This window comes from Rhamphochromis sp. 'chilingali' (assembly GCF_963969265.1).
Source record: "Rhamphochromis sp. 'chilingali' genome assembly, chromosome: 2".
Lineage (NCBI taxonomy): Eukaryota > Metazoa > Chordata > Actinopteri > Cichliformes > Cichlidae > Rhamphochromis > Rhamphochromis sp. 'chilingali'.
This window is the reverse complement of record NC_137930.1, coordinates 65,606,583-65,630,746: the sequence shown is the minus strand read 5'-3', so window position 1 is coordinate 65,630,746 and position 24,164 is coordinate 65,606,583. Positions and strand designations below refer to the sequence as shown.

At 40.8% G+C, this 24,164-nt stretch overlaps 2 protein-coding genes and 1 long non-coding RNA gene across 3 annotated transcripts in view; 2 read left to right on the top strand and 1 right to left on the bottom strand.

The window, feature by feature from the left end:
- Positions 1–2,944: 2,944 nt before the first annotated feature.
- The window catches only part of amn1 (antagonist of mitotic exit network 1 homolog), a 109,185-nt gene continuing 87,965 nt past the window's right edge, over positions 2,945–24,164 (bottom strand). The window contains exon 5 of the mRNA XM_080875788.1: positions 2,945–2,955. The gene's annotated coding sequence lies outside the window, so the exon portion shown is untranslated. The remainder of the gene's footprint in view (positions 2,956–24,164) is intronic.
- LOC308392109 lies at positions 9,053–11,746 on the top strand. Its single transcript, XR_013970758.1, has 4 exons — positions 9,053–9,135; positions 9,389–9,473; positions 9,898–9,969; positions 10,734–11,746. It is a non-coding gene; the product is annotated as an uncharacterized lncRNA (long non-coding RNA).
- On the top strand, positions 16,108–23,037 carry LOC308389992 (carbohydrate sulfotransferase 1). Its single transcript, XM_080871636.1, has 4 exons — positions 16,108–16,790; positions 16,901–17,052; positions 19,995–20,175; positions 21,004–23,037. Exons 2-4 carry the CDS (start codon positions 17,050–17,052, stop codon positions 22,128–22,130), a joined length of 1,311 nt encoding a protein of 436 aa, XP_080727762.1. The 5' UTR covers positions 16,108–16,790; positions 16,901–17,049; the 3' UTR covers positions 22,131–23,037.

Sequence of the window (24,164 nt, the reverse complement as noted above, 5' to 3'; positions counted from 1 at the left end):
AACAAAAATCAGGCCTGGGGTCCTCCTGGTTAAAAAACGGTCCAGGACTGGGACACTCAGGTTAATCCTGCAGTGCAGGGTCTGGTCTGGTTAAGGAAAAGGTGGAGAACAACATAAACAGTTTTGATAGAAATGTATGATTTCATTTATTTTAAGAGATCAAAGCATTATTCTGATTATTAAGCTTAGGTAACATATACTAACACGCTGTGAAAAGACTTAACTAAGCCTTTTTGTGACCTCAAAGATAACCCTGTTTTCAGCTTTATTACATTTTTACAGTCCATCTATTCACACAAATAAGTTACAGGATCAAATAAATAATAGAAAAAAATAGCAATAGAAAATGTTCTTCTATAAGTTTCAAAGAGATTTAGTTTACATATTTTATATATTACAGTAAATGTGTACGAATGACCGGCAATCATTCAGTCACTGAAATTATCCATGAAACTAGCTAAGTTATTTCTAAATGTGTGTAGATTAAGGAAAATTATTTTCCCTGGATATGATTGTCTCTGATAAGCCTAAGGTACAAAACATGCCGGCGACGACAATAAAGTTTTTCTAGCTCCTCAAGAATTAAAAATGCACAAAAAATGGAGCGACATTTTAAATTTTTTGCCCGGTAAGGGTTAGGACTTAGTAAGGGTGGACTTAAACGAAGGCTAGAAGACATTGCCTTCGAAGGAACCGCCCTACATAGTAGGTTGGGTGGGTCCTTCAAAGCATGCTACCCCTGAATTTTGACACAGCCAATAAATACACAGAGGGGTGATGAGGGAAGTGGAAACACATGGGAACACCCCTGGGACGAATAGACATAATGACACAGAGGAAGCAAAGTAAAACACACTGCACATAGGACGTGAGACTGTCAAAGTAAAACAGGAAACACTAAGATGTAGACTAAAACACACAAGTTGACACAGGAGCTGGGAACAAGGAATGAATGAAAGGAGTGGAACGTGTACTCAGGGAAGCAAGACGAGACACACCAACATGACACAGAGGACATGAGGGACTCGGAGAGGAAACGGAATGAGACCGCGACAAGAAAGCATGAAATACAAATAACCTCAGAAAATAAAAGGGAACCGAAACTCAATACTGAATCATAGAAAACTAAAACCTTACAACATAAAAACTCAAAATGCTGGCTCAAATGACCCAGAACCACGACATTAATTAAATGTATCAGTTACATCTTCTCAGAAAGTTTAGAGTATTTTGATTGAAGACTCATGCTAGAAATAAAGAGGGATTAAATAAGCCCCTTTATATCTGAAACAGCATTCCAGTACCTTCTGTTAATGAATAATCGCATCTGATAACAATATAGAGATAATTGTTCAGTTCTAAGAAAGTAATGTCATCCTACACCAGGTTTACACCCTCAGTGAATTCATTTGTTCTTCTCCTTACTGTGACGTGTTCAACCTGCAAATGTCAGTAAAGCTGTTCTTGTGGAACTTAAGCGTCTATGTGAGGGCTATGAATAGTGCTAAAGAAGATGAGTGAACATAAACAGAGTCCATGTTTGAAAGGTTATTTCTAATGTTTCAAACAGCTCAAAAGAGAAGAGAGTGAGAAAAAGAGGTCAGGAAATGAAGATTTGAGGTTATTTTCAAAGGTATTCATAATGTGAAAGGTTTGAAAAACATATTGAAATATAATTTTGCGTTATTAAAACGTTGCATGAAAGTACTAGGCAATTTAGTGGAGGCTAAACTAGTTAGCTTGTTATATTATGGAAATGTTTACAGTAATCCACTTTGCTGGACTGGTGAGCAGGCTGTAGTGTTCATGGACAACATTAGGTTCAATCTTAGTTGATATAAATTTAAACTTATCTGTCTACTTATATTTTTCTGAATTCAGTTAAATCCAGGGTTTCCCACTTGCCCAGCGCTAACCCTAACTGCGGGGTACAAAGCATGCCCACTAGCACCTAGAATAGACAAGCAGTCCCACTGGACTGTTAGCATGTATCATGTGGTGTACCCACTCATTTATCATAAGTTATTGGACAGAGATGTGTAAATAGGTTTTGGAAAGTATAAGAAAATATTTGCAAAATGAATTACCTTTAGTAGCCACCAGAGGATGTGATCTTTGCTGTTTTTTAGTGTGCAGCCTGTGTTGTGTGGTGTGTCACAGCGACACACTGAGGCCATGACTGGTACTGCAAAGGAAGGCAACTAGCTATAAGTTCAATTGAAACCTAAGAAATTTCTTTTACATACAGGTCAGGGTAGAAGTGTGTTGTTTTATTTCATGTGCTAACGCTAATTATTTTGCCAAAAATCTGTATCTCAAACAGTTGCTTGTGTGCTGCTAAAACCCTGCAGCATGTGGGACTCTGATGAATGTAATCAGTGCCAAGCTGAACACACAGGAGTTTCCTTGCAGTAAGTGCTTAATCATGATGCTTGATCACCAGCTCTGCAAGCTGTTCTGCTGCTGCTGCTAAGTGAGTATCTATGTTCATTATAGTTCATAAAGTAGTAAACAGATGATCGTGATATCTGAAAGGAAAAGAGATTTTGTATAACCCAGTATGCTCACAGGAGTAAGCTGGTCATCACAGTGCACCTGCAGGTTTGTTAAGTTGTGTCCAAACACAAGTGCAGTAACAGTGGTTTAGATTTTTTTAAAAATCCCTACTGGTTTACTTGAGCGTCATGGGAAGGAACTCTCTTCAGCAGTGAATCAAATCAACAAGTGAGCCTCATCCTGCAGAATAAACAGTCCCTTTCAGTCTCCTTCTATTTCCAGTCAACCTGTTAACTGTTTCACTGAGTTTGAGCTATGCATTCATTTATCTAACCTTCTTTGCAACAATGCTTCTCTTGTAGCAGCAGGAATGAGGAATTTAATACATAAACAGGGATTTAGAAAAATTATGAAATCAAAATAAAGAGACACATCGATCAAGCCAATGCTTAAATGGAACAGAGACTGTTGATTCCTGCAAAGCTCTAGTGATAAATGTCTAGTTTGTGTGTGTGTAGCGTGCCAAAACTTAAAACAACTATATTGCCACATACTTACTGTTATTTTCTATTGTTTAAAAGTGGTGCTATAGGGAGGAACAAATGTTAAAAAGACACAGCTGTGACCAAGTTACAATCACCACAACATGAAGAAAAACAGCACCATCAGAGACAAAGTGGAGATTCTTTTTTTTTTTCATCTGTACCTGCTGGGGCAATTTGTATCTTTTAGACACTGGCTTCCCTGAGAGAAACTATCATTCATCAGTTTTCCCAATGATGGGAATCCTGGGAAAGTCAGTCTCTTTTGCTTATCTTTGCCCAAATTGACCAGACCCCGTCTTGTCTTACAGACATCAATATTTCTATTAAAACCAGCACCTAACCTGTTTTCCACACAGGTAAGGGATTTTCCCATTGATATGATCACACTCTGTCCTCCACCTACTATAACAAACAATGACATTTACAACCTGAGACACTGTGAAAGAAAGATATCGAAAGATAGAGCGTGCTTTACTGTGAGATTTATACAGCACACGCAAAGATAAGCCGTGATTGTTTTATCAACTTTACAGTGTTGTAAAATAGAAAGTCAGCTTCACATTGTGAGCTGCAGACGCAGTGTTTAAGAACATATTGCTAGTGAGAAGTGTTGTATTTCAGAAATGCGCTGTTCATCAGGTTAATAAACCTCATCACTGATGACATGTATGAATGCAGTGATATAATAAGTGAAATCATAGCTGTGACTGGCAGGATGATAGCAGCTCAAGGACTGATTTTTAAAAAACGAAAAAAACTGGGCAGAGGACTGGCCAAGCAAACAAACCATTCTGTATTAACACATTTAACACTTTTAACTTCACTTGAGTAATAAACTGACAAAGCAATGGATTCATATTTCGTGCTGTCTCGCAGTGACAAAAGATAAAGAGAGCTGCGATGTACTAGAAACTTTATCTGCTTCTACAGGTTACCTGAGACATTTAGATTTAGTTCAGATTAGTCTGCTCACTCAATAGGAATATGATGGTACACAAATCTTGCAGTGCATGCATTTGAAAGTTTGCAATCAAGCTTGCGTGAAAGAAACACTCCCTCCATAGCGACAGACCGCACCCACAGCTAAATGAAAACCTGTCCAACTGCACATCAACACTGTTAATGAGCAACCAGGATTGCAGCTTTTTATTTTCTGTCCCCTGGCTTTCCTTTAACTTTGTTGACTCAGCCTTGTCAAAATCAAATAAATGACTTTATAACTGTAATGCTTTTCCACCTGCTCTTATTGCCCATAAAGCAAACGTACATGTATGTGCATGTATATATCTGTCTTTGTATGCGCATAACAGTGTGAAAGTTTGCGTGTGTTGTAATGTCTGTCGCTCTGAGGCTGAGTATGTGTTTAAGGAAGAATGTGGAAGAGGTGGAAACTGATGTTGGCTGGAGGCGGGACAAAAGTGTCACACCAAAGTGAAACAGGCTTTGCACTTTTCAGAGTCACCTGGGAGAAACAGACAACATGACCTGCATCAACTTTACAGAGTTCCTGCTTTTCCTTCTCCTCCTCCTTCATGAGGTCTACAGTGACAACCCAGAACCTGCTGTCAGGGCAGAGCGCGAAGTTATTGAGATGGGATACTGTTTCGGAATGGATTATATTGTTGTTTATAGATCTGCTTCAGAGGGAGACCAACTGCTTGGCAACTCTTCAAACAAGAACATGCCCAACACACCACCTGCAGACCTACAGGGTCGTACCCACATCAGTGACGATCCCAGCCTGCTCGGGTTTCAAATCAGTAACCTCACTCACTTGGACTCTGGGATTTATAGGAGGGAATGTTGGAAGAACCAGACGATAATCAACCAGAAGACACAGCAGCTCACTGTATGTAAGGAGCAGATTGAATCTGAAGACATAATTGTAAATAAAGACGGTAAAGGGACTGAGATCTTGTGCAATAACAATGCTATTGGCTCTGAGGGAACATCTGTACGCTGGTACCATGAAATGTATCCGTCTTATGAGCCCACACTCTTCCTGGATAGCAGTGTTTCCCTGAAGCCTCTGGTGAAGGAGCTTGCAGGTGTGGTAGATGTAAGAGACAACGGTGCATTGCTCGTGTTCAACAACACGTTACAGAAAACCACACACTTTAAGTGTCTTGTGATGAAAGGTATCAACTGTCTTAGTTTCCAAACCATGCACCCACCAGATGAGAGTGAAAGCAAGGACGTTTTTGTCTCACTGGGGGACAGAGTGCTTCTAAATTGTTCTATTGATGAGGGTGACCAGGCGTGGGAAACTCCACTGGGAAGAATTGATGGTAACACGAGGGGCAGTCCAATGTACATATCAGCTGATGACTTCTCACTGGTTATACCTGCCATCTCTGCAGACTACACTGGAGACTATTCATGCATCTCCCCCTCACGTGAGATGCATTATACATTGTTTCTTTGCCCCAAAAACAAACTCCAAGAAAAAGTTGCTGATGAAGGTGAAAATGTCTCCCTGATGTGTGATTGTGGCCAAGATGTTTCAGCTATAGTGCAGTGGCACCGCTATGGACTTACAGGGCACTATGAGATCATCCACGACTCACAGGACAAAACTGTTCCCATCCCTAAAGATCTACGAGGCAGAGTGACTCTATCTGAGGATGGGACTTTGCTGACCATCAACGACCTGAAGGTGTCAGATGGAGGGAAGTACTTGTGTGCTGTTGTTAAAACCCTGGATTTCACAGGGAATTATACGGATTATGATACAGAATATGATGACAAAGGTACCGAAGAAGATGAAATGGACAACGAGTGGACAGAGTCTCTGGAATGCATTTTCAAACAGGAGATCACTTTGAATTTACCCAGCAGTCCTCCACCACCGCATATGCCGTATGTTGTGGTGGCAGTAGTGGTGCTGCTGCTGCTGGTAGCTGGAGTGATTGTCACAATAGTGGTGGTGAAGAAGAGGTCAAAGAGAAAACCAGCAAAACCAGACATAAAGATGGATACGTATCCTAGCTGTTCTGAAAGGTTAACTGCATCTGATTAATGTTGCTCAGCTTTTGCAAAATAGCTGCAAGACATTTTAATATCCACCTGATGCACACTGTGCTGTAAAATCTGTACAAATGTGTAACTATTTTCACCAGTTGATTATTATGAAAAAGTAGTATTTATGCTTTCAGTTTGCCTTTATGTTATTTTCTTTATTATGTTATTTCCTTGTCAGTCGCTGATGACTATAGATTTGTTAAAATAAAATATAATTTCAACATCCTGTTTTTACTTAAGACTGAAAACGTGGAAAAATAAGAGATTTTTCTTTTTACTTCATGTTTAGTGTACAGAACAAGCAGCCAGTGAAGTGCAAAAGGATCATAGCTATCATGTTTTCAATTTATCTGATGGTGCAAAAAATGTTGCATGGCTCTAATGCAACATTAAATGATGACTAAAAACCAGTTGGGCTACTCTGCTGTCAACAGATTGTTTGTTGCCTATCACAGGAGGAGCAGCAGTCAGGAAGTGCCTGTAAGCTTCAATGTCAAAGGCTTCAGAGAAGTAAATATTTTTCTCTTTGGGGTGCTTCCATTTTCACTGTGCTGCACATAATGAATGTCATTACAGTTAATGCTAACACGTTCACACCACAATTCAGTGGTTAATAGTTTAACTAATTGCATTTTCATATGTGCGCAAACAGTGGCAAGAAATACCTCAACAATCATTTGAAGTCTGATAATCGTGAGTTCAATATCCATTCTCCTTTCTGCTCAGTTCTGTTCTTCATGAAATCCTGAGGGAAATATCTGGCTCTTTAGCAGCTAAATGCTGTTTGGTTTGTTGTTTGGTGTTGAACAGATAGCGTACAGTGGGCTTGTAGGGCTTTTTTTTTTCTCTTACTGGAAACAGCTGCTGCTGGAAAACAGATTAATGAAAGAAATGAGAATGGACCAAAACATTAAAGCTGCAGGCTGTGAAATCAGTTAATGACTTACAACATGCTAGCAGAGTCCAGTAATGATTCCCAGGGAGACAATCACCTTCCATCATCTGTAACTAAACATATGATGTATTGTTATTATATATGAAACCAGAGCAATACATTGTTGTTGTTTTTTAACCATGAAAATTTGTTACAAAATTATTCCTCAAAATATCCAGATGGATTAGATGATACATCTGCGTTTGCATATCTCACATGTGTGTATGCAAATTCTGCTGCTGTTGTAAAACTCATTGAATACAATTACATATGCAATATTCAGTCAATGTCATCTGTAGCTCCTGAACAAGTTTAGCAGTATACTGCTGCAGTGTGTATATCAGTATTGATCCGATATTGCAGTTTATTGTTTGGGAAACACAAAATGAGACACAATGTATAAAGTGATTATAAACTGCACGTTATTGACTAGCTGACTGTGTTTATATTGATTAAACTGTGCATTTTATTAAACGTGATATTATACTGAGGAAGTTTATGTTTTAAGAAAATATGAGGTGCTGCTGCAGTGGCACAGTTCCTTGCTCACAAAACTGAGTCTCTTTTTTTTTTCAAGCTCACATGAATTTGAATAAATATTTTCAAAACAGGACGTAGAAACTTGTTCATTATGGTTATCATGTTACCTGCTGATGATTTGTTCATCCAGAAGAACTTCCACAAAGAGAGTACAAATGCTGGTCTCTTTCTTGCAGTCATACTGGACTTTGATCATCTACTCAATCAATATCATGTTGAGAATTAATATGCAGCAGTTGGCACACGATAAGCCCTGAGCTTCTCCACAGCAAGGCCGCTGAAACATTCCTGATCGCCCTCGGGTTCTCGGTAACGCTGGGTCCTGGTTAGACATTAATAATGCATAAGTCCCTCTGCCCTAGGCTCGCTATTGTCAAACTCGGGGAAACCAACCTACGTGTGTATGATTAGAAATCATCATAAAAGTGAAAAATATATAATAATATTTTTATTATATCAGTAAAACACTTACAGACGTGCTCACGACCTGCCGCATACAAAGTAAACTTGCACATCTGCTGTGTGTTTCATTTATGGCTGCATCAATGAATTTGGCCATAAGGTTTTCATTGATTGATCTCAGAACAATGAATCTTATCTGTGCTGTAAAGTGAGGCAAGGTTATAACATTATTTTAAAGGGTGCTTCTCCACTAATATGCTGTCGATAAGTCTCAGTGGCTAAAATAATGGTCAACAGTATTAACTGTTTCACCAGTAAAAGAAAACATTACTGGTCTTACACGTGTAAAATCAATCACTTATCCTGTCTTGTGCTTCATTTAGTGATGGAGAAAATCAAGCTTTTACTATAAATTATAAATATGAAGGTAGAGCTAGCGGCTCATTTGTACACTCCCTGAAAACCACAAAGTGTAGAGTGCACACATACGCTTTCATACAGCTCAAACAAATGAGATAAAACGTACCTATTTTGGTTGCTCCTCTGCTTTCATTCTTTGCACCACAGTTGATTAACTCATGGGTGTGGCACCCACCTCCTCATTCAGGTTTAGGCACAAAAAAAAAAAAGCAGTGTCAGCTACAAAGGGAAATTTTGCTCAAGTGCCTTATCTGTTGTGATATTTGAATCATTTCCTCCTATCAGTGCAGTGCAGCATTACTTTAAGGTTGCAAGGGTCAAAGTACAAAGCACCCTCGGATGACTAAAATCAAATCTGGGACAGCACAGCAACCTCCAGTATCACAGACTGCATATGAAACCCATGGGGATTTCAATTTTGGCTGCCAATATGTCGGGATATTTGGAACCAGAAGGACCTACTGCATACAGGTCCTGCTGGTTCAGTTAATGCTTGTGTGGGTATAATTTTAATGTTTTATTCTGTGTGTTGTATTAGTTTGGTTTCATATTTGCATGTTGTTGTTTTGTTGCATGCTTTTATTTTGAAAAGTTGTTACTTTCTACCCTCATCTTCCTAATAAAGGAAATTATTAACGCCTGCTCAGCCTCCCTGCTTAGAGGAGGGAAGCTCAGGACAGTTAAGGTCAGCCAACAAAAGAGTCAAGGCGCAGGAACCCAGCAGAGCAACAGGAAGAAACAAGATGGAGTTTACATTTGGATATCAAGGAAGATGTGGTATTTTTCCATGAATTTGTTTGTAGAACTGCCTTGGAGCATTTGCAGCATGTACATACTATATGGACTGTTAACTTGGAGTGTTTTAGCTCTTGTTTTTTTTTTTAAGTCCCTGAGCTTGATTTTAACTGTAAATAAATCAAATGTTCTGCTGCACTGAATTTTTTGTACTGCTAGGCTACCATTCTGTATTTTTAGCTGCTCTGCACCCAATGGAAAAAGACCTCACCATGCCTTTTCTGCATCAACACAGATACCTACTGTACTGACTTTCATTCACCAAAGCTGGAGCATAGACTTCCAGGACTGGCTTTTTGTATAGCCCAACAGTAACCCAGGTAATTGGACTTAAAAGCCTCCAAAAAGCACCACCACCGATACCACCTGAAGGCTAGGTGGCACAAATTACTGTGTTAGCACCCACGTGTCATTTCAAGTGACTTTTATATATGAATAATTTCAAGTCTGAACATGATTTAAATGTGTGAGTTATGAATTTAAAATTTTACAGTCTGTACTGTTGCTGTAAGCCCAAATTTAGAAATTAGAGACCGAAACCATTTTTGTATCAGGTATACATGTCAAGCTCTGCATTTTATTAGTGGCGCAAGCTTTAAGTTGGCCACTTAAGAAATGCCAATTTTTTTGGCAGTTGAGAATTATGTTTTAGCCCCAAAGGCTGCTGATTATGCAGTATTTATGAGAGAACAAGACGACGACTGTTATTCCTGTTGCATATTTACTCAATAATTGCTTTCTCAGTCTCGCCCTAAAGTGGACTCTGCGGGTGAGAAAATCATATCACCACCTCCCATGCCGGCATAAAATACTGAGGTAATATGTTGAAAGTGTGCTACCTTAAGCATATACCAATATATTGAAGCTCTTTAAAGCTACACATGAAGAAATATCAAGGGTTAAATAATCCAACGTCATATTTATTATTTACATTTTGTTTATTATTTTCAAGAACACCATGGCGATGTAAAAGTATTTTAATAGCTGTGTTGAAGCCTCAGATCTTGGAAAACAACCTGGAGATTTTTTTTTTTTTTTTGTTTCAGCAATATTTTCAGCTGCCAGATTCTATCACTCCCACACACTTAACCTTTTGGAGCCCTGATAAATATTTATGTTCCACAGCAATGCCAATATATCCAAAGAAGAAATATGGTTTCTGTGAGGAAATATTTGCACAGCTGGTATCTAAAGATTAAATCTTATTCTGTTTTTGTTCTTAATTTGATACTGAGCTAATATCTGATGCTGCAGCTGCAGGAAGAGGCCACATCTATGAAATAAACTGTTCTGGTATTATTTCCATAAAATTAATGCAACTTTCATGTAATTTTGAAACCTTCTCTGCTCTTTGCTAACATTGATACTTTTACAGCCCTCTGATGAAGCACTTCTATTAAAAATACATCCCAAGTGTTAAAAATACATGCACTAAAAATCAACCAACTTTATGAAAGGTGTCATATTTGGGAAGTTGAGCTATGAATTACCCACAGTGAAAATGAAATTTGGACTTTCCTCATCATTTGTTTTAAAAATAACTTAATTGTGACTCTTTTTTTTTTCATGAATATTCTCAGGACAAGATGAGCAATGTCTGCTGGAAGGAGGAAAAGAAGAGCTATTTGCAGAGAAATGTGGTGCAAATAGTGCAAAATGCAAAAACAATGAGAGGCATGAGGTAGAAGGTGTTACATCTTTGCCAGTTTGCTTTACATACACCCCTTCATAGGCTTGACTGATGGAGATGCAGATGTGACAGAGGAGCAGCTGTTCTGTGCTCTCAGGTGTAATTAAGAAAAGGCTCGGTCACACAGAAAGACCCTCGAGGCCCAACAGAGCGCAGAGGATTCAGCACGCCTCAGAGAGCAGCAAGATCCAGCAGTAGGCTTCCTTCAGCTTGTTACAGTGTGAGACTTTAAATGGATCAGCTTAATTGCAGAGGCATCTCTCAGACCATCTGTGTGTGTAGGAGGGCGTGTTTGAGCTGCTAGTGCAAGTCTGTCTCAGACCGTGCTGTCTGTGTGTTTGAGTTGAAGCAAACTGAGCCATCGCGGTGACAGAGCAGAACTAAAGTTAGAAAAATAATCAATGAAACCAGCCAGGAAATTGTGTTTAGAAAAGTTGTTACTCGGAGTGTGTTCACTTGGGCTCGTTCAACTTCTGCAGCACAACAAGACGTGTGACCCGACTCTCGATTTGAAGATTATCTAAAGTTTTCTCTGTCTTGTAAGCACACATGTGCGCGCACACCAATGCAGCAATCAAAACCACAGCCGGTCAAAGTTAGCATGATCCCTCCACACTCCCAGGCCAGCTTTTTCTCTCCGATCAGGAACCCATGTTCAGTGGAATCAGCATGTCTGCTCAATGTTCCCTGGTGGCTGCCAGGCTGAGCCTGCTGAGGCCCAATCTGCTGTAATTTGCCAGGCCCATTACTCCCACAAATGTGATGGCTGCGAGCCCTGTGAGTGTGAAACAGTTGGTGGGATAAAGAGAGAGAGAGAGAGCAAGGTACCTCGCTATTGCTGCTGTCTAGCCACAGTGTCTGAGAGCGTGCAATGCTTTGTGCTAATGGCACCAATTATGCACCAGAGAGCACTGCTGATGGGCTGATTTTACAGCAAAAGCGCTAGAGGGGAAATGGTTGCATAGGGGGGCCTTTGGTTCCAAAAACAGAGGGGGGGGGGGATGTTACAGACCCGACTGAGATGAGCCACTTGGGGCTTATCTTTCCTAATAGCGGTCTGCTCAACACCCAGACATGTGGAGGTGTCTGGTTGGATTGCAGCCATGCAGGAATTTATGTATGTTGTTTCAGAGGAGCAATTCGAGCAAGACTACGACCAATCAAATGCTCTCAATAAAACTTACTCCCCTCTGGACGTCTCAAAGGCTTTTTGTAGATTTGATTTGAAGTCTATACCCTAGAAACCAGTGGGCGTGATGCTGATGCTATGATACTCACTCTCTGTCAGATTGTAAAACTTCTGTGTGATCAAAGTGTTTTAGAGAGAGAAAAAGCCCCACAATAATGATTCTGGTTTTCATCCCATGGAGTAATTACAGTTGTTGTGTGATGTTTACAAGCTACATTTTATTTATCTACATTTTTATGCAACACAAAAGAAAACATCTCGTCTTTCATGCAAACAAGAGCTATCAACTGGTTAGGCCTGAAATCTCATTTAATTGCCTCCTCTGGCATGTGAGAAGCACAAGAGTTGTGTGCGTGAGACTCTTGACTGGTGGCAGAAAAAGAAACTCTTAATTTCACTGAATGCTGCTGAGATACCTGCATCCACACAGAAGATAATTAAAAGTCCTTGCTAGGAAGCAGAATATTTTTTTGCACAGGGTTCAACAACAAAACAGCACAGATGACTTGCTCAGTCATGTGCAGATACTGTTAGATTAAAGCTGATATAAAAAAAGTGAGAGCACGCTAGACAGGCAAGTAAAAATGAGACCATCCATAATCAAGAGATCTCTCGATCAAAAATAATCACGCAGACGCGTATTGTGAAGTCAGAGCCAGCACAGCCACGCCTTTGATGCACAGATGGTGTGTGTAAACTTTCTCATTCCACCTCCTGCTCTTTCTCTCCTCCTCTCTGCTGTTATCTGTCTCTCTGCTTTTCTCATCCCTCTTGTCCCACATTCTTCTTTCCTCTCATCATCATGTGTGTCACTCAGCTGATTTCTTTCGCTCTGCCTGCTGTGAAGCACCTCAGCATGCGTCCCATCCCACCTGAATTTAATAAATGAAGGCTTGCAAAATTGCCAAACAGGATGGGAACACTGTAGAGCTCCTTCTGTAATGTTGGAGTCTTCATAGAAAGCAGCCAGTGATGGATTTGTCTACTGGCGAGACAAATTTATGCCACATGATCCTCGTCTTTGTAAATGGCTCACTGAGCAGGACAGTGGAGAGACAAGTGTGGCATGCCAGGTCAGGAATTCTGCAAGCTTCAGAATAATAAGCAATCAAACTAGTTGAGACTCCAAGTCTGATTGGGGTCAGCATTGTTGAATTCAATTGTGACCTCTCATTAACAGTCAAGTAATATTACACAAAAGAAACTCCCTATTGGTTGAAAAAAATTACAAATAAACATCCCAGCTGACTAAAGCTGTGCTTTCTCAGTATCTGAAGTTAAACAAAATAAATCCCAGTCAGTTTAAATGTAGAGTTTTCATAATTTTGTAAATATGCTTATTTTTTGGCAAACAGTCTGACGAAATGACTGATAGCATTATTGTGTCTGTCAGTTAAATGTAAGGCTTAAAGCCATTTAACTTAGCTTCACATAAATACTGGTGATAAAACTGATAAACAACCAAAACACACAGTCTCTAAACTTTATCCATTGGCTGATGATAATTACTTTCTTTTGTTGGGCACAAACCCAAAATTATTACTACAAAAATGACTGTGTTTACACTTTTTTTTAAACATGTCGAACAATACAGTAATGAGATAATACGTTATGTGAACAATATTGTAAAAAGAGGTCTTGGGTGGCTTCTCCTTCTCCTCAAAACTGGTTACTCTAGTGAGTCATCAGAGGAAATGACAGCAAAGTATCCTGTAACGTATGAAAATGTCGAGCTGACACCAGGGCTTCAGTTACCTTGTGCAATACTTTTTGTAAATAGTCAACAGTGCAATAGACTCAATACTTGAAATGTGCAATTCACTTGTATTTTTATTTTTTATTCCTATTTATTCTATTTATCCCCTTTGTATATTTTATTTATATTTGTCTCTGTATTTATATATGTGTGTGTGTGTGTGTGTGTGTGTGTGTGTGTGTATATATATATATATATAACAGTTCTGTAACTGTAACTTCGGTCGTTGCTGTGCTTTTTTTGGAAGTCGAATTTCCCAGAGGAACCCACCCGAGGGATTAATAAAGTTCTATCTTATCTTATCTTATCTTATCTTACATATGAGAGTCTCTGGTTACCTTTATTTCCAATGGAATCAGCAGGTTTACACAGGCCGTCTGTGATTTAATCTGGATAAAACTTTTTATCTGTTTCAACTTCACACTCCATGAGTCAAAAATAAAGACGAGGAAGAGCGTAAAAAAAACAGAGGAAGGCCGCACTGTGTTTGTGGAACTTGAAAATGAATATGAAGAGCAGAATTCCCATTTTCTTTCCTGGTGTGTGAGGTCAATCAAATTCCAAAAATCCAAGACTTAATCCAAAGATGCATGTAGCCACTGCGATGTTGAATGAAAGCCAGCCTCAAGTGGCCATTTGAGGAACTGCAGCAACATAAAGGGAAAAATGCTTTTTGGGCCAGCACACATCATGTTGTGATCAACATGGAGGTTGCAGTGATGCAGACTGATGCTGACTCAACATATGACAAACCCAGCTCTCATAAATACTTACATTTCATATTAAAGACATATTTTTAAATCTGGGATTAGTTGAGAGGTTACATGAAGGCAAGGGTTCACAAACAGGTCTGTTAAGGCAAGGAGCCACTACAGAATGGATTTGGATGACTACAGTAAAATATGAAGTGAAACTAAGTTGAAGGTCTATAATTTAGTAAGAGGACTAAACAGAAAATAGTGTTGAGGGTAACAGACTGAGTTTTAGTAAAGTCAAATTAATTTTGAATTTATTTTCGTGACTCTTGATCAATAAAAATTGCGAGCTGTGAGAAGTGGGGCATGAACTTTTTTCTGAATTAGTGTGCCAGAAAACAAATAATTATCGTGGGAGAAATGTCAAACTTAAATGAAATAATTGTGTACTTGCATGGTGCTGTTATTATATTACTTTCCAAGTGGCAATAACTTGTTGCAAAGTCCTTAGATGTGGCAAGGGTGATATTAGAGAAATTCTACTGGTGTGCTCCGTGGTGGTTGTTTACTGAAAAAATTTTAGCTGTCTCTGCTAGCATGGCAGTTGGTAAAATGAAATTTCTTTTCATCTGCTTATTGCAAATACAACAATGGAGACCTGAACTGAAGGAATGTTTTTGCAGGCTCTCAGCTGAGTTGGAGTGCACAGGAATACCAGCTCTTCTCCAGAGGCAGACTTTGTAAGACCTGGGTTTACTTGTGACAGTCTGACTGACAGTTAATCTGATTGATGGATTGTGCCTTGAACAGATGTTGCTAAGCAAACCCAGATATATAAAAACACTCAGTGAGCTAAGGAGACAGGGTTACTCCTAACAGTGGAGAGAATTCAACTTTCCAAACACTTTATGATAAAATACTGTTGTCACGTTAAAGATCACATCTTGAGGTAAATCACAGAGATACTGAGAAGAACGAGTGCAGTTTGGTGAAACATTAGTTAAGAGCCTGAGTGTTCTGGAAAAGAAATTGAAAAGCACAATGAATCTTTAATGCAAGTATGTCCATATCTGTTCTCTTTGCATGTAGTGAGGAACAAGTGTGGGCATAGCTAAACGGGGAGGCCTGTGGAGGATTCAGCCTTCAAACATGGAATATTCAACTTTTTCTTACTGCCTGTATCAAACCTCGCCAAGAACGTGCGGGGGCGTTAGGCTGTTTAGAGCCGGGGAATCAATGCTGTTGGCAGGCAGAGGGGAGGGATCGGTGCTTAGAGGAGCGGAGAATGGGCCACACTTGTATCACTCACAAGGTGTTCTTGGCAGTTTGCTGCCCTCTGTGCAGTAAAGCCTTCAACTTGTAATGTTCCTCAACCCTGTAACACCACAAAAAGGTTGCTCCATATCTGTGTGGGCAGATTTCCATCCCCTCCAGTATCCATTTCTGAGATTATTTCTGCCTGCCTTCGCTTTGGTGTTGCACTGCCTCGAAAGATTTTTCTGGATGAAGGCAGAAAAGGCTGGAATAACTAAAAGGATGTTTAGGGCTTCTGATGAATTGACAGCTCGTTCGATAGCAGACACTATAGGAAAACAGATAAGGACTACAGCAGAAAAAATACATTACTCTGTTAATCTGTGTTTATCTCCATAAAGACACAATTCAACCAGCATAAGATAAACCACTGAGATAAATCAGACTGCAAACACAATCCACCCCCATTCCCAAGAGTAATGAAGTTGTCACTGGCAAAATCTGACCCTAAAGCAACGCTCCAGGGACAATGATATGGTGCCCACATCTCCACACAAGGAGGCTGGCAGCCTGGAGAGGGGACACATGCGATGATAGCAGTCATCCTCACTGGAATGGGGGAAAATAGAGGTCATTGTGTCACTCATCCAATGGGAGGCGTGTGTGTGTGTGTGTGTGTGTGTGTGTGTGTGTGTGTGTGTGTGTGTGTGTGTGTGTGTGTGTGTGTGTGTGTGTGTGTGTGTGTGTGTGTGTGTGTGTGTGGTGCTCCAGTTGAGCATATAGTGAGAATCCCTGCAGAGATGGTGACAGCAAAGGAGGAATGACACCAGCGAGATGCTGAAGTGATTGTTGATGCATGGCTGGAGCCGATGAAAGATAAAAAATGGGAAATATCTGCTCCTCGTTTACCTGCAAACAAGTTGAATTACAGATGGAAGGTGGAGTTTTAGTTAGAGTGCATCTCATATTCAGATTAGGCTACTCCCTCTTAAGATCGTATATATTTCCAAGACGTAATGAAACGTGCCCTACGGCTTCAAAGCGTAATGCACGGTAAGGCAATCGTGCATCCAATCTAGAGACCCGGTTCCAGTACTCTGTGTGGTCTCTTGAGGGGTGAGAAATACCTCTTCGCTCATCTACTCGCCGCTTTCCATCCATAGCGCATCTCCAGCTCTGAAGCCACTTTGGATGTGGACACCAGCGGCAGCGCTCGATCCCTCCGCTTCACACACTCACACAAACACACTTTTAGCGATGCAGCGTACCAAACAGGACCGGCCGGAGAATTCCTATCTCATCAGGCGCATTGATGGTAAGACATTTATTTCATTCATTCTTCTTCTTCTTCTTCTTTTTTTCATTTTGCGCTGAAAGAGCCGTGATCGAAGTGTGTCACTGTCGAGATAATCACTAAATATTTTAAAGATGTGTTCTTAAAACAACTGAAACTGTCTCTTGAGCGATTCTACGGTGAGTTTAAAGTGACACCGTCTTACTTTATCGGCTGCTGTTTTTACTATGCCGTAAATCTCCAAAGGAAATCTTGTTTTTGTAGCAAACGCGTAGAAAACTAACGGAAGTATTTATTTTAGATGCTATTTATGATAGTAATCATTTTCAGATGCCAAATTGCGCTTTTCGTCACTGCTACTCCTACTTAAACTGGCAGTACAGTAGCATAAATTGAATGCTACTACTCTTTACCGATATGTTTTAGTGTTTCGGTAAACTTAACATTTTTTTCAATTTGATTTTGCACTTTAACACATTCACTCTGTCTGTTTCTGTCTGTTTCCACTGTTTGAAAGGGAATCAAACACTGAGAAAACCTTTAGTCGGAACCTTATAAGTAAATATTATATTCACTGTGGACAAGACCAGATGAAGCGCTGACCTTTTTCTTTTTCCCCTTTTGCGCCTCTCAGTACCTTTTGTTTTCCCTTTTCTTTTAATGTTTTTGTGCTGGAGGAATCATGTAGGACAAGCTTCATCTTCACCCCCCCATCACAGGAGCCCCTCTGTAGCCCGGGGTCAGATGTATCTCCTTTGAGCGCTGCAGTGTTCTGCTCTGCTCTCCTGCCTGTGGATGTGTGAGTGCGCGCGTGCGCGCGCGTGCGTATGTGGTATTGGTTTAGACAGAAACAGAGAAAGGAAAAATGCATAGATGCTAGGACTGGAGCGTTGAAACGCCTCCCGATGATGCTACTGTTGCTCAACTGTGTTTTCCAGGATTGATCGCCAGGCGTGGCCAATAAATAGCCTTCCCCTGAGGATCTTTGAACACACAGAGGGGCCTTAATAGAAAAATCTTTGGCACTGTCACATCCCTCAATCACCTCCATCCCAAATCCCTCAGTCCCACCCTCATCGCTAACTCCTAACCTCGTTTGTTGTCTTTGTTTTCCACAGAGGCAATTACCTTTCTTGCACCAAACACTTTTGCTGCTGTTTTCTCAGCAGCAGCAATGCCTGCTTGCTGAATTTACAAGTCAAACCTGACAGAGTGTAATCTCCGGTCAGTCTTGTCCCTGTGGTTGTTATTCCTTGTAAGGAATGTTATTGTACAAGAGGTACAAAAGCTGAGACCATCTGAAGCCTGCAGTCCCCTTCCAGCTGTTGACTGAACATCGATTATTCCGGGTGTGAGTGCCGACGCAGAAGGTGTTATAAGCCGGGGAGAACGGAGGACTTGCAAATCAAATTGCTTTAATCCATTGAAGCATCTGTCTTCATTCTCCAGAGGGAAGCTCGGTGTGCAGCAGAGGAGCTCTGAGCCATGATCATGACTGGAAAGGAAAACAAAACCTGTCGCTGAGGAATTATATGATGCGCCTTGGTCAGCCAACTGTGCAGTAGGGGTATGGATGGCAGGGCTGTCAAATTGACAGATTTTTGTTTTAAATGTCAGAGATAGAAACAAGCTTGGTCAAAGTTTCTCATTATCTGCAGTCATTCATACAATCGTTCTATGTCTCTATCTCTCCTTTCCTTCCACATACACAGAAGCGACTTTAAAGTAGCCCTTGTTCCTGTTATCCTGTCTGCAACTATCAGTCTAAGAAACAAACTTTCTCCCCCGATGTGTTCATTCTGCATCACTGTTTTTAGCTGTATTCAAACAGAATGGCTCATGATGTCAGCTCGATTTCTTTTCCCCTCACCCACAGAGTAAATGTCTTTGGTTTGGTGCTGTTTGTGATTAATGGAACATCAAAAGCTCAGTGTGATACATTCCTGAGGATATGAGTCTGCCAGGGACACATAAACATCATTAATGAACAAGAGGCAGACTGGAGAGAGATGGAGTGACAGAGAGAGGGGTGAGGAAGCAAACAGGAAGGTGATATTTATTTTTGTCAGTTCGGTGATATATATTTACCTGTGATTTTGATTATGATTGCCTTCGCGCAGCCACTTTGAGTGATGGAGAGACAGTTTGTACCCAGGGATCTCGAGCGATTACCTACCATCAGCTTGGTGTATAGGGACGGATGGATGGCAGCTTTTTTTTTTCATGAATACATTTGGAAAATCACATCTACCTTTGCTCTTTCATGCCCAGTGGCAAAGAATTCGGAAGTGTACAAAGGAAACTTCTACGCTCATCTGTATGAAGACAGCTATATTTATCTGGGTATGTAGCTCTACTGAGCTTAGACGCTTAATTACCCAGAAGAGAGGAAAGCAAAAATGAAATGCAATTATGCCACTGTGTGCACAGTATCCTGAATTGTGGAGCTTTTGTATATAGGGACATTACCGCTACCATTTCTCCGTGACCTCTGCGCACTTTCTCAGTGGCACAAATCTGTGGATCCTTATGGAAACATTTTATGCTCGGTAGCTGGCTGCTGCCTCGCATTTACTGCTCAGAGATGAAAGTGTTATCAGATTTAGAAAGGTTAAGCAATTTCTTTATTGACTAATACTATTGCAGCAGGAACTACTGCTGAAGGACAAAGGTTTGTATTCTTAACTAGCAGGAGAAAAGTTAATGACATCCACCCTTGAGCAAGATTCCCTGCTGCTCCAGCATGAACAGCGCAGAAGGTCATCAGTGGAAACCCACAGGCACAAGTGTGTCAAAGCTGCACATGTATGTGGCTTTGAAATTAAATACTATTGTGTGTGTGTGTGTGTGTGTGTGTGTGTGTGTGTGTGTGTGTGTGTGTGTGTGTGTGTGTGTGTGTGTGTGTGTGTGTGTGTGTGTGCGTGTGTGTGTGTGTGTGTGTGTGTGCCTCTGTGGCTTTCCAGCATTGTCAGTGGAAAGGATGTAGAGTCAGAGGTAGAGGCAGGATGGAGTGCTCCTGGAAGACGGTGCTGCTTCTTGTATGTGCGTCTCTGGGGGTCCAGTACACAGCCATCCGGACCCTGAGGGACTCGCTGTCAGGACCTTGTCAGGGAGCTTACCGCTGCCAGAGCAGACATCTCAGAGGTACTGCCCGATGGCCAATTTACACTGCCCCACATACCACACTAAAGTCTGCACATCTGTTGGCATGCGTATAGGTTTATTATTATATTTAATGCAAATCTAACATGAATAAACTAAAATGAGTATGAGACAAATGAGACAGTATTTGGCAGCACAGCAGCAGCAGGCATGCAGTGATGCACTCGCAGCGCTTGATTGGTGACATTATTTCTATTCCAGCATCAAGAATCAGGCTGCAACGCCACGGCTGTTAGTGACTTAAAAGAAAAAATACAGAGGATCATTAACTACGGGAATTCCCTGTAAGTGGAGAGGACAGAGAAATTAAATATGTGTGATTGGTTTTAGAATCCTCCTCCAATCCGTCTCCATTAATCCTCTCTCATAGCTCACATGTGTGTCGGTGACGAGCTCCTGTGTATAAAAGTAGCATCCTCTTTGCAATCAACTCCTAATCAGGAGTAATTACACATTAGCTATTTGTGCTATATTTAGAGATCCACCATTTCTCATCCCCCCGGTAACCACCAGCAAACAAGCAACTTACTCATGCATGTTTACCCGCTAAATTATTTACACTTTATTGGCTTGATTCTGTATTTCTTCTAGACTAAAGACTGGCTCTAATTCATTTTTATGAGCTGAAATGATTCTTCTGAAATTAATGAAATAACTCTTTTTCACTAGAGCTTGAACAGGTAATAACATATTATGCAATGAGTTATTTAAAGCTGTTCACCTTGTTGCAAGAAAACATAATGAAAGTGACGTCAGTATCGCATAATACACATTAAAACAGTCAAGATTTTTTTTTTTTTTTTGCTTAAGACTCCCGGTGGAGAACCTCCTGCGATGACAGCTGGCTGCCCATGGCTTCACCTCGGAAGCACATCCTGCTGTTTGCCACTACACGCAGTGGTTCCTCATTTACCGGACAGCTCCTCAACCAGCATCCTGGGGTCTTCTATGTGTTTGAACCTTTGTACCACGTCCAGCAAGCCTTCACCAACTCCAGCAGCAGGCTGCGTCGCACCTTGGACCGCCGTGCCTTGCTGGGTGCTTACAGGGACCTTCTCCTCAATCTGTACACTTGTGAGCTTCACTTCATGGAGAATTACATCCGTCCCGAGCCTCAAGACCACATCACAAGCTCCTTTTTCCGCAGGAGCTCCAGTCATGCCCTCTGTTCCCCTCCGGTGTGCTCTGATGGAGTAGTTGCAGCGGCCTCTGATCCACCCGATGAAACCTGGTGCCCTAAGAAGTGCGGGGCCCTGAACCTCACTTTAGCCTCTATGTCGTGTCTGTCGAGAGGGCATGTAGCTGTAAAGACCGTGCGGGTACCTGAGGTGGGGGATCTGCGCACTCTGACTGAAGATCCACGTCTGGACCTTAAGATCGTACACCTGGTGCGAGACCCCAGAGCCATTCTTGCTTCACGCATGATGGCGTTTTCTGATCAGTTTCGCGCTTGGAAAATATGGAATGCTACGGGGCGGCAGCCTCGTTACGTGGACCTTTCGCAGATCACCAGCACCTGTAAGGACATGGCAGCCTCTGTAGAAACAGGCCTGCAGAGACCTGCATGGCTGCGTGGACGCTACCTGCTGGTACGGTATGAGGACTTAGCATTCAACCCGAAGGACAAGGCCAGTGAAATCTACAAGTTTGCAGGGCTGGAGATGGAGGACAGGGTGAGGACGTGGATTGCAAAGAACACCAACAGTAACGCGTCGTCTCCATCTGAGTGGAACTACAGATACTCCACCACCAGAGACTCCAGAGTGACAGCTGAGAGCTGGCGGCTTCGACTCGGCTTTGACATTGTGAGAACGGTTCAGAATCTGTGTAATGACACTCTGGCTCTGCTGGGATACAAGCAGGTTCGCTCCGTGGCTGAACTCAAAAACTTGTCACAGAGTTTAGTGGAACACAGGACATTTCAACCAGTCACATAACAGATTCTGCTGTGGGTTTTAAGTTAAATCTTTATGCTCTTTATTTCTGCTCAGTTTAAATGAATGTAATTTATCTTAATTTTGAACAATGCCTAAAACAAATTATATTTATTGTAGTTTCACCTTTTGTTAAAGATATTAAAAGTGCCAAATCGCAAGTGTGTGTTGCTGAAAAATGTTAATTACCCAAAATAAAGTCCGTACTGCTGTATGTGTTGAATGCTTTTCTTAACTGTATAGCAAAGTTCTGAGGTCTAATGAGATAAAGTTTATGCTTGACTGGGAGGAGGGGTTAATGTAATTTTAATAGTTATAGGTAAAAAGACATGCCAGAGTCCAGGTGCCATTTCACAGTAAGTCACTCAAAACATGGCCCCAAATGAAAGACAAAAATAAAAGGAAAGAAATTACAGGGCTTAGCTTCCAAGTGTCTCTAATGCATTTTGGAAAAGGATTAAAATGTCACATATTGCAGGTAGAAAATCTTTTCTGGTGCAATCTCCTGCAGTGCACAGCAGCTCTGTTTTCACTATGTCAACAATAGGAGATTATTTCTTGTTTCTTCACTGTAAATACTTAAATACTGTAATAGCTGATTAAGTGGTGCAATGCAAGTATGAAAATATAATGTTCTGGATGTGTTGAGGCATTTTTGTCAGTGTTCCTTTACTGTTTGTATTTTTTAGACTTTTTCTAATAAATTATTCATATCATGAGTAATGCATATCTACCACATTGGCAAAATCTTCTTCCAGCCATATTTGTTTGATGTTATTTATTTATTTAATCCTGAGAGGAAAGACGATAAGTACCTGAGTTTTAGAGTTTCACACAGAGAATGGTGTAAATTTGTTGTGTTTTATCTTGTAATCCCTCTGTATCTGGCTTGTCTTTAAAACAAATTAGAATCGTGCCAATGTGTTTTCTAGTAACAGATTTTTGAGTAAAACAAGTTTCATTTATCTTTGAACTTAATAAGACTAATACCAGCATCACTCAACTCTGTGTTCACTTAAAACTGTCCTTTGTGTCTAAACAGACAAAGGAATTGTACTCTCTTCAGACACCAGCCCATTTATTTCTATGTAGGACTGCTCTCTTGAGATAATGCTGGAGGTAGTTTTTGAGAACGAACTCATTGGATGAATCACAGACAAACTACTGTTTCGCTGTGATTTTCTTGCCTTTTAAATGCAAACACTGCATTTGCCTAAGGAGGTTGCAATTGTGGCTCGCTGGGAGCTGTGAGCTTTGATGCTCATGCTGCTGAAGATGGCCACTCCTCAGTGAAGGAAAGTATGCAATTTGACTGTAGTAGTCATGCTGCTCTGTGAGTACTATTAAATCTGAAGTGAAATTGTCCCTTAAATAATGTATTTTTAGACACCCTGTCCTCCCCGTCCTTCCTGTAGCTGCCCCGTAGCTGCTGACAACAGGGATATCTTAGCACAGTCCAAAGAATTGATCTACAGATCTAGCTGAGGAGAAACAGGATTTAAGATGCATGGAGAAAAGAGCAGCCGCCTTTCTTTGAACTTAATCTGCAAGGCTACACAAACTGGCCATAAAGCAAAGCTTTATGACACCCGGGGAGATGTGCTTCATCGGTTTTTCCATCCCCACTCTGACACACAAAGCTGCAAGTGGCCTGAGTCAGCCATCGGCTAATTACCCATTTCTTCTGCACTCAATACTGACAACCCCTTTCTGTCTCCTTAACAGTGCTGACAAATTCAGGCTTTATCTATACTGAGGAAAATATGAGGTGTGCACCGTTACTGGGAAATGCAAAATAGCAAACAGTTTATCTGTGTCACTGGTTTAAAATTACCCACGGGATCCTAACATATAAATAACACTAAACCAAAACAGTTAGACAGTGGCACAAAAAAGAGTAGAGAGCTATTCCAAGTTTTAAAAAGATCTTTGCCGTATAGAATTCAAAATCAAACATTTTAGTAGCAAGTGTTGTATAAAAGTTTGTTTGAAGACAGAGATAGATGTTAACATTTTTAAAGTGCTTTGAAGCTCATT